This window comes from Hippocampus bargibanti, linkage group LG17, assembly GCF_051943395.1.
Source record: "Hippocampus bargibanti isolate YZ-2025 linkage group LG17, ASM5194339v1, whole genome shotgun sequence".
NCBI lineage: Eukaryota > Metazoa > Chordata > Actinopteri > Syngnathiformes > Syngnathidae > Hippocampus > Hippocampus bargibanti.
In genome coordinates this window covers 14,841,658-14,852,713 of record NC_142750.1, presented here as the reverse complement: position 1 = coordinate 14,852,713, position 11,056 = coordinate 14,841,658, and the positions used below count along the sequence as shown (strand labels likewise).

Sequence of the window (11,056 nt, the reverse complement as noted above, 5' to 3'; positions counted from 1 at the left end):
GAATCTTTTGACTTTTGGGTGTCTTTATTCAGGTGTTTTAATGATATAAGACTCATTAAAATGCTAAAATTAGCCAATCTTATTTAGATGTTTTTTTGTAAAAGTAAAAAAAAATCTTTCTCAGCACATTACTAGTGGCTTCAGAACTTTGCCCTTGAAAGTTGCCTCAAAACTCACTTGTACTCTTTGGCATTTGGCTCAGCATGATTTAGACTTGATCTTAGTTTTACCCCCTGGTGGTTTCTACTATCTTTGTGACTGCTTTATTTCCTGTATATGATAGTTCTCCATGTTAAGCGCTTTGTTACAGCTTCAGATGTTGTTAAAGCGCTATACAAATCAATATGTATTGTATTGAAATATTTCTCGTGACTTGCCCGTTTGGTTATTTTAAGTCTGTGAGATTGTTTAAGTGGCTTCGGTAGACAGCAAACGATTAGAAATTGAAATTACAAGACGAAAATTCCTCACGCCGTTTGCAGTTACGACTACCAGTCAAATTTAGAATTCACCGCATGGATTATCAACACGGAGGGTGTCCATTTAATTGAATGAGTGCTGCGGGGGTGTTAGAAGTTGCTGAATTGAGCAACAAGGCGGAACATTTTTCGGTAAAGGACTATTGCTGTGAACCGGTTTATTTCTACGAGATCCATTAACTTGCACCGTGTCCAATCGCTGACTTATTTTTATTATGAGCGTTGTAATCCACCATTGATGGGGGCGCATTTTGATCTGGGCGGGACTTCCTGTTTCTGCTATAACCTTGTCGGCCTGCCCATGTGGTTTGATACACTGCCGGAGTCGCATCAGTTGCTCTGCAGGTAGGACTTTTACAATTGTTGACATGAATGAATGAATGAATGAAAGTTAGAAACGTTGCCGCCACTTTCCCACTAGCGATCATTTGTGATTATTCTATAAACGAACACGAAGCCCAAAGGGAGTATATCGACTCTTTTCTGCATTATATTGTGCTAGTTATCTTTTTAGCATATCGTAGCCTAGCATTGTTTAGGTTCGCCGCCCTCGTCGACGCAAATGGTGGCCTCGCCGTTTACCGCTTGGCTTTGTCAGAAATCGCCCTGCAAACAAGATACAAACGATACAGTGTGATTTAACAAATAGCGATTAGTTTGCTACTTTGTCGATCGTCGTGTGGAGCACAACGCCGACTGGTGGGCTTGTCAACCGGCGATTTCGATATTCAGGACCTAGAGAATGACGTTCATTTCTTGACCCATCAATCCACTGTCTACGTTTCAAATCACCCCGAATTGGAATCAACGATTAGGTACATACACACATTAATTCTGCTGCATCTGACCATGCCTCCCCAATTAGGAGCTCTGTTTAGACAAGTTTACGCGCTCCACACTTTGACAATATCAGCAATTGCTTTCTGGAATCTCAGAATGTCAGATTATCACCCACAGGTTGGCGGGAATTCAATTCTATTCGCACTACTCCCCGGTCGTCCATGCTTGGATCAGTTCTAATATTCATGTTATCGTTTCAGGTCGGCAAGATGGCTGAGAACGATGTCGACAATGAGCTACTCGACTACGAAGATGACGATGAACCTCAAGGAGCCCCCGAGAGCGGAGCCCCCACCGGCAAGAAGGAAGTAAAGGGATCCTATGTTTCGATCCACAGTTCGGGCTTCAGAGACTTCTTGCTCAAACCTGAGTTACTTCGTGCCATCATTGACTGTGGCTTTGAACATCCATCCGAAGGTGACGCTGCTTCGACGTTCCGATGCCGATAGGCTGTCGGAATGTTGTTGTTTCTTTTAATTGAAAGCGACGGTCTAAATGTTTGAGTCTGTCTCGTATAGTGCAGCACGAATGCATCCCGCAAGCCATCTTGGGCATGGACATCCTTTGCCAAGCCAAATCGGGTATGGGCAAGACAGCCGTCTTTGTTTTGGCCACTCTTCAACAGCTTGAACCAGTTGATGGACAGGTTGGTATGTTTGAACCTACTTGGTTTTTAGGAACTGACGTGCACTATCTGCTGGGTGGGTGATGACGTTTATTTTTTTTTTTTAAATCTGTTTCTAGTTGCTTCTTTAATGGCAAATATGCTCACACCGACACTGCTTACACTAACAACATGGCTGTGAACAGAGAGGAGCGGTCGGCGTTTCCTGCTTTGTGACATTTCCCTACTTTGACCTCTCCAGATTTTTTACTTTTAAATCAGTTAAAGAAAAAGGCAACATGAGCAGAGCTATTAACAAAACAACGCAAATTAACAAAAGTCAACACCGCTTTCGTATTCTTGTTTGGCATCGGCAATGTTAGGTCCATCCGAAAGTGGGTCAAAGTTAACAAAAATGACCTCCTGGCATCAGTTGATCAGATCACATGCCTTCCGTGTGTTCTTCTAGGTCGCAGTATTAGTCATGTGCCACACACGGGAGCTGGCCTTCCAGATCAGCAAAGAGTACGAGCGCTTCTCCAAGTACATGCCCGCCATCAAATCGGTGGTGTTCTTCGGCGGGCTGCCCATCAAGAACGATGAGGACGTCTTGAAAAAGAACTGCCCCCATATAGTGGTTGGAACGCCAGGCCGCATCCTGGCTCTCATTCGCAACAAAACGCTCAGTCTGAAGAACGTCAAGCATTTTGTCCTGGATGAGTGTGATAAAATGTTGGAGCACCTGGGTACGTTCTCTAGAAATATTTGTCCGTACGCACGCGGTTAATTTGCCTCGTCTATCCCCGCAGACATGCGGTGTGACGTCCAGGACATCTTCCGAATCACGCCCCACGAGAAACAGGTCATGATGTTTAGTGCCACGCTAAGCAAGGAGATCCGACCGGTCTGCCGGAAATTCATGCAGGACGTAAGGGATTGCCGAGGGGCTCTGCCTTGCGCCTCATTTTGTGCCGCGCATAACAACGACCCTCTTTGTCGGCGGCGCAGCCCATGGAGGTGTTCGTCGACGACGAAACCAAACTAACCCTGCATGGCCTGCAGCAGTACTACTGCAAGTTGAAGGACGGCGAGAAGAACCGCAAGCTCTTTGACCTGCTCGATGTGTTGGAGTTCAACCAGGTGAGAGCGGGATGATGATTCAAACGGCAGCTTCTCCCATTTTATTATTTTAAGTTCAAAACTGATTAGCTTTCTTCGCTTCAGTCCAGAGATCAAAGGACAACCGACGACTCCGGCCGGACAAGTTGTGTCCATAATTTGTAAAATCACTTCCAATGACTTCTACTGAGCGTATTTTACAAAGATTCCACCGCATATTAAAGCTATATTTTACCTTTTAAGACTCGCACTGAATATTCAGGAAGTCTTGTTTTCGAGTTGGTGACAATGCCTGACGTGACGTCACTGAAGGAACGCCCCTGACCGTGAAAGCGACACACAATGCATTTTGGGTACTTTGTTTGGTCTGAAAACTTCGTGTTGATGGCAAAATTACAAGGAAAACACACAAATAACTCGATGGTGAATCATTGTGTGTTGCACCAAGACTACTATTTGATACTAGTTGACAGCCATTGTTTTGATTCTAGAGCAAGGCAAGACCTGGCGTGACGTCACGAACAAGGGGGCGGGACTTTCTCACTTTCCGAGCTCATTTTGTGGCAGTTTTGTGACACTTTGTCATTTTTATTGGTGTTTTTCATTTGACTAAAAATATCAACAAGAAATGGTGCCGGTTGTCCTTTAAAGGACAACCGACATCACTTTTTTGTTTCCTAACTGACATCAGAAAAACGCTTTATAGCATCTAAAATAGCCAAAATACGCAGGCTGATATTTTTAGTCAAAACCCACCCACCTACCCACTCTCGAGGACTTGCACACTGCAAGAATCCAAACTAGGGCGCGGAAAATCCTACTGGACCCTCCGCACCCTGCCCAACCTTTTCCAGCTACTCCCCTCAGGACCGATCCATGCGCACCAAATCCAGCAGACATTTAAACAGCAAGCCATTAACTCTTTGAACTCTTTCAAAAGCCAAAATGGAACTGTATAGTGCCAGTTAGCAGTTTTTTTGACGAAAGTGCAGCGTGTTCTGCAAAACATACTTGGCAATAAAGATGATTCTGATTCTGAAATGCAAAACACCAATAAAAATAACTTAGTGTCCAAAATCTGCAAAAAATTGAGCTGCGAATTAGGCATTTTCAGAAAGTCCCGCCCCCAGTTTGTGACGTCACTCCAAGACGTCTTGCATTGCTCGAGAATCAGGCTTCATGGCTTCAGATTCGGAGAAGATAGGATGTGACGTAATGTCGATTTCTTGTTACACATCCAGTTATGAATATGATTCAAATACAGTAAAGTCTCGTTATATCGATATTCTCGGGAGTCCGAAAAATATCGATATAACCGGGACTATCGATATATCCGACCCTGTTTGCATGTAATTTTCTCCTTGCGTGCATAGAAATAGTATCGATATAACCGGGACTATCGATATATCCGATATCGATATAACGAGACTTTACTGTAGTTCTGAATAGCAAAGTATAAATGTTTGCAATCGATTAAAGAAGGTCTTCAGGGTCATTTTGAGTGATCAAGACTGATGTGTAGTGTCACAGAAAATGCAGAAGATGGCAGCAGAGCTCCGTTGGAAATAATTTTATTCTTCACCTTGGAATTTTTGTCAACGAATGTCAGAGTTGTCTTGGTGTAACATATAACGATTCACCATCGCGTTATTTATGTCTTTTCCTTCTAATTTCGCCATCAACATGAAGTTTGCAGACCAAACAAAGTACCACAAAATGCATTGAGGTGATGCAAGGTATGTCCTTTCTCAGTCAGGGGCGTTCCTTCAGTGACGTAGGGTGAGGACTCGTCACCAACTCAAAAACAAGATTCTGGAATGTTCAGCGCGAGTCTGAAAATGTAAAATCTAGCTATATGCGGTGGCATCTTTGTCAAATACGCTCAGTAGAAGTCATTTGAAGCCATTTTACAAATTATGGACACAACTTGTCGGGAGATGTCGGTCGTCCTTTAAGTTTGGGATGACCCTGGTGGCATCAAAATCAATTTTTGTATACACTGTCCTCCCTCTAGGTGGTGATCTTCGTCAAGAAAATCCAGCGCTGCATCGCCTTGTCGCAGCTTCTGGTGGAGCAGAATTTCCCGGCCATCGCCATCCACAGGGGGATGGTCCAGGAGGAGAGGTGAGACGACGACCCCTGTGTCTTCTTTCATAAACCGTTCTCTGTCGACCTCCCAATTGTGTCAACGGCGTGTGATTTGGTGGCAGCCGTCGGCTCAAAATGTCTCTGCAAGCACTCGGGTCATGCCGCTCACTGTCAATTTGACCGATGATGCTTTTCAACCCCTCTCCGCAGACTGTCGCGCTATCAGCAATTCAAAGATTTCCAAAGACGCATTTTGGTGGCCACCAACCTCTTCGGCCGAGGGATGGACATCGAGCGAGTCAATATAGTTTTCAACTACGACATGCCAGAAGATTCTGACACTTATTTACACAGGGTAAGAATGCAAGTTTTCTTTTTGTTACGGCCGAACGATATTGCCCCACTTTTGCATGCAAAGAAAGTATCATCTCAAAACAAAATGCATATATTATAATGGCCACCAGGGGAAAAGTATAACACACAAATGACCCTGAGTTTGTATAATGGGAGCAAAATGGATAAAGTTGACGACTGAAAGGACACACTGACACCGTTTTTTTGTTTCCTAACTGACATCAGAAAAACGTTTTATAGCATCTAAAATACCCCAAACACGCAGGCTGATATTTTTAGTCAAACACAAATAACACCAATCAAAATGACTTAGAGTTGCCCAAAACTGCCACTATTGAGCTCAAAACTGGAGAGATTCAGAAAGTCCTGCTCCATTGTTTGTGACGTCGGGAACCAGGGCAAGTCTGGTGATCCTGGCCCACCCACAAACTGCCTTGCTCCAGAATCAAAACAATGGCTTCAGAGACTTCAGATTTGGAGAAGATCCTTTCTTGTTACTCTTCCAGTTATGAATATGATTCAAATAGTTGTGAAAAGGAAAGCATAAGTGGGTTGCGATCGATTAAAGAACTCCTTCCGTATCAATTCGAGCCGTATGCAAGTAATGAAACTGGTGAAGGACTCCGTGAATTAGCAATATAGCATCGACTTCGGTGATATGTGGCATGTAAGGACATGAATATCAAATAATAAGCTACAAGATGTCAACATCAATGTAGATTGTTCAATGTTTGTGCATGCAAAAAGTTGTTTCAACTTTCAAGATGAAAAGTTACGAACTTGCGTATGACTGGCCTTCTATATATACAATGGAGTTCATAATGAGAAAATCGTAGTGAATCGCAATTCACATCAAATCGACAATTTAATCATAGGGTCAAGAAAAAGCATTTGTGTTTGATTCAAAGAAACGATTGACTGTCGGAATTCACACGTACCAGGTTTGACTCTCATGGAAGCGTCCTTTCGGCTACACCAAAGAGCTCGGTCCCCGTTCTGAAGAATGTCATCATCTCCATTGTACTTATCAACAAAATAATTTCCGAGCTAGATGATCAGCCTCGAGAGGAGCAGAAACAACACGAGAGGAAGACTGCGGTTATCCAAGTGGCGAATCGCCAACTCCGGTTAGCTCCTTGTCGCCCTGCGGGTGGTGCTTTAGCGCTCCAAGCTAACAGCCGCTGGATGCTTGTTTGCTCCACCTATATGGATATTGGCGATTGCTCTCTTCCACCACTGCAAGCACTTTTCCCTGCATTGTTAGGCTGAGAGGATGACAGCGGTTATCCAAGCGGCCAATCGCTAACACCTATTAGCTCCTCGTCGCCCTCCGGCTGGTGCTCTGCGGCTACAAGCTATCAGTAGCTCGATGCTTGTTTGCTCCACCGATATGCATATTGGCGATTGCTCTCTTGCACCACCGTTTGCTGTCGAAGCTCTTCGGATGAGGAGTGAAATGTACAGATGATGGCTGACGAAACCTTTTCCTCGATGGACCACTCCTGTACGAACGACTGAGAGCTGAGCCTACACAGACGTATTGACGACTTAGCAGAAAATAAGTGATTAAAAATACCTAATGGGTCATGCTTGAGTCCAATTGGACCATTGAGGTTCCCCAAAATGCAAATTTGTTTGTAACAGAAATAATCTCAACGCCATATTGAATAATCGATGAGAAGGTTTCTTCAGCCGTCATCTGTACAAAAGTGAAGATGACGGCTGAAGAAACCTTCACATCGATGGACCACTCCTGTACGACTGAGAGCTTACACAGACATATTGAATAATGTCATAAAAGTTGACGTAATTTTTTTCTTTCTCCAGGTTGCCCGTGCTGGTCGGTTTGGCACCAAAGGTCTGGCGATAACCTTTGTTTCGGACGAGAGCGACGCCAAAACTCTGAACGACGTGCAGGACCGCTTTGAGGTCAACGTGGCCGAGCTACCCGACGAAATCGACATCTCCTCTTACAGTAAGTCCCGACATTTTCTAATGGCGGGTGAAAAAAAGGCCGAGCCCTACGGTCCGAGCCACCGGAATGATTTGTGACACATACAGTGGGGCCTCGGTTTACGAACACCTTGCCTTACGAACTTTTCGGTTTACGAATGTTAAATGTATGAAAATTAAACCTTGGATTAAGCACTACTTTTCGGGATACACACCCACCACGGATGGCGGAGTAATCTTGGGCGGAAGAACACCAAAGCACACGACCGAGCAGCGCCCTAGCCGGCCTACCTTTCCACACCCCCTTTCTATGAGTGCACACGTCGATCGTCTTCAACGATACTTTTGCTGTTATGGGACCGAAAAAGACCACACCACAGGCTCGTGTTCAGCCGAAGAAGACACAAAACAAAATTATCATTGAGAAACACGAACGAGGTGTGCATTTGTGGCGTCACAGGTGCGCACCGCGGCTTTCATGCGAATCTCAGCCTGACACATTTCCCACGCTTGGAAATGGCTGTCGCGGGACAGAAGATCAAAATCATCTCGGACTCAGACACACACTCCCAGAGAGCTGCTCAGCATCAGACGGAGTTTCACAGTATGACCTGCTCAACTCCACGCCACGATCAAGCTCTGCGAGACATCTGTGTGTCACTTGCCTGAGAGTAACTTTCTACTACCATTCTACAAATGAAGAGCCTGGTACCGATATGCTAAGTCCACCATTGCTACACAAAGGCGTTATTTACTCGATGCTGTCACGTGACAAATGACACCGAACTTGTCACGTGCGAGTTGACAGCTGGGGCGGGGCCGCCGCTCCTACCTCCGCCAGCTGCTGTCAATCCCCTCATCACCGATACTGGGACATTTCAACGAGTCGCTGTCACCTCACCAGTGACATGATTTTGACGCCTCGCGCCTCACCAGTGTCTCGGACTTGCTAGCACAAGAGTTTACTTAGCCGGAGGTGATTGTTAGCCGCGATCGCGTAGGTTTGTTGCTTTCCGGGATCCCGAGTTTTTGCACCCCCGCATGCCATTTTATTTTGCCTAGCTTGATAGTCTGGACAGATCGCCCCCGCCCGCGTCATTCCGGGTCCGTGGAATTATCGGACTCGCGCCTTTTGTTGTAAAATAATCTCTGCCCGCACCTACGTCTCTGCCGCCTGCTTTGGGATCCAACCCCTTCTATTAACGTTCCGACGAGTCAGCTATCCCTGTCACGCTCGGAACTTAACAGTATCAGTTGTTCAGCTGATAGAAAAGGCTTGCCATGATGTTACCCTTCGATCCTTGAAAGCAGCATGGAAGAATTTGTGATGTGCAGGCTTTTATTGAACAGTTCCATCCAGAAAAGACTGTGGCTATGAGAATCATCAACATGATGAATGATAATGTGATGCCTCAGTTTCATAAGACCTTACAAGTCAGAAAGCAACCGGTATCAATTAAGAGCCATCAACGACCATCACAAATGTAAATAAAGTGACTTTATTATACAGTGCAGTGTATTTCGTTCATTACAATACAATAGCACATTTATTATACATAGAATAAGGTATGTTGTGTGTAGCTTTAAGGCTTATTTAGTTGAAAAGTATATTTTATGGAAACCTGGGAATGGATTATTCCCATTTTAATGGTTTCCTATGGGAAATTAATTTTTGGGAAAGACACTTTTCGCCTTACACACTCTGTCTGGGAACCAATTCAGTTCGTAAGTTGAGGTCTCACTGTATATGCATTCCAGCACGCAAGTGCTCTGTGAGCCTGGTGTCAAGATCGCCCCCGCAGATACTCTGTGTTATTTTGTCGTTTTGGCAACAACACCAAAAACAGTTGGTGTTGTTGCTATGCAACTACCCAGCTCATTAGATGGAAATGGCTTTTACGTCTTTCGCCTGTCGTATTTTCAGCTGTTGCCGCTTGAGAGTTTTGACATGCTCGACTTGTGTCAGCCCTTTTTTTTTTTCTCCTTCCCACTTTAGTCGAGCAGTCCAGATGAATCCCAGAACATTGACGAGATGGCCTCGCCGTGGATCTCGTCTTCTCCTTGGCCTTTGATGTAGTTGGCTGTTTCGTTTAAAGGCTCTGCTGGTTGCCCCTCATCAGACCTTTGTCACTTTTGGGGGACTTACTGTATGAATAGTTTAATTTGTATTTTTATGAAATTTTCTTTTCATTCTTTGAAATTAAATGTTTTATAAAAATGATCATCGGCCGCTTCATTATCAATTAATTTCAGATGGCCGTAATCCAGGCAGTGTTGGAGGGAAATTTGAAGAACCCTTTACAGCGAAACGGTTACACCACAGGTGTCAAAGTCAAGGCCCGGGGCCCAACATCATTTTATTCGGCCCGCAAAAGCAAATCTAGCATGTAAAGTTCCAGGATGCGGGCTAAAGCCCAAATGAAATTGTATGCTCATTATTTTTTACTTCAAATTTGAAAACTAGTTATTCCTTAATTTGTTGTACAGTCTATATGTGGATGGGATTAAAACAATTCTAATGCTTCACCAAATTCATCACCGCCCATGACAGGAAACCATAACAACAATGTGGCCCGCTGCAAAAAATGACTTTGACACCGCTGGGTTACACCACCCAGCTCCACCCCAAAAAAACCACCTCTTAATAATGCTAATGCTATTTAAACCATCTGTGTACCGGAATGATTTTAGTTGTTTAGGGCACAGAAGTCGAATTGCCTCGACGGCTATTTCATTTCTAAAGGGAAAATTCATTGTGTATCGTTTGATTCTACAGAGTACAACATCTTCTTTTCCTTTGGGCTTTTCCCTTCAACACAGCAAATCAGCGTCCTCCATCTTTAGAGGTTTGATTCACATGTTTGTTTTGGCCAAGCTTTTACGTCGGATGCCCTTCCTGACACAACCCTCTATTTATCCGGGCTTGGGACCGGTACAGTGAGACCTTAACTTACGAACTTAATTGGTTCCCAGACAGAGTGTGTATGGCGAAAAGTGTGTAGCTCAATAAAACATTTCCCATAGGAAACCATTAAAATGGGAATAATCCGTTCCCGGGTTTCCATAAAACATAGTTTTTAACTACACACAACATACCTTATTCTATGTATAAGAAATGTGCTATTGTATTGTAATGAAAGAAATACACTGCATTGTATCATAAAGTCACAAAGAGAGGCACATTACACGACGACGGTAATTAAAGAAATAAACTGCTGTAAAATAAAGTTTTATTTACGTTTTTGGTGGTCGTTGATGGCTTATGGAAGGAGAGTCAACTTCCATAAGGACTGTTGGTAACTTAACCTCTGCTGTGGCTTCTCTTCTTTTTTATTTGGAGACTCCTCATCATTTTTTGCTGATTAAAAACCTCTTAATTGACACCTGTTGCTTTCTGACTTGTAAGGTCTTACGAAGCTGAGGCATTATCAACATTTGACATTATCGACATTTGACATTATCGTTCATCATGTTGATGATTGTCATAGCCACAGTCTTTTCTGGATGGAACTGCACATCATTCCACTTTGCCAACATTGCCTTTATGAGCTCACTTGATGCTGCAGCCATCTCGTCCTCCGCGCCCTCAGATGTTCTCGAACCATCCGTTACTGGCCTC

The 11,056-nt window shown here is 44.1% G+C and overlaps 1 protein-coding gene across 1 annotated transcript; it reads left to right on the top strand.

The window, feature by feature from the left end:
- Positions 1-772: 772 nt before the first annotated feature.
- Positions 773-9,659, top strand: LOC148885940 (ATP-dependent RNA helicase DDX39A). Its single transcript, XM_089019286.1, has 10 exons — positions 773-824; positions 1,520-1,736; positions 1,838-1,965; positions 2,393-2,669; positions 2,733-2,851; positions 2,932-3,063; positions 5,057-5,166; positions 5,341-5,485; positions 7,312-7,459; positions 9,434-9,659. The coding sequence occupies exons 2-10, from the start codon at positions 1,529-1,531 to the stop codon at positions 9,448-9,450; spliced, it is 1,284 nt and encodes a 427-aa protein (XP_088875412.1). The 5' UTR covers positions 773-824; positions 1,520-1,528; the 3' UTR covers positions 9,451-9,659.
- The last annotated feature ends 1,397 nt before the right edge of the window (positions 9,660-11,056 follow it).

Bases quoted from the DNA above. Each gene is read 5' to 3' on its own strand.
- LOC148885940 (XM_089019286.1), top strand. From the start codon at position 1,529: ATGGCTGAGAACGATGTCGACAATGAGCTACTCGACTACGAAGATGAC. The intron at 1,737-1,837 runs GTGACGCTGCTT...TGTCTCGTATAG, and splicing joins CTTTGAACATCCATCCGAAG to TGCAGCACGAATGCATCCCG. The intron at 2,852-2,931 runs GTAAGGGATTGC...TCGGCGGCGCAG, and splicing joins GCCGGAAATTCATGCAGGAC to CCCATGGAGGTGTTCGTCGA.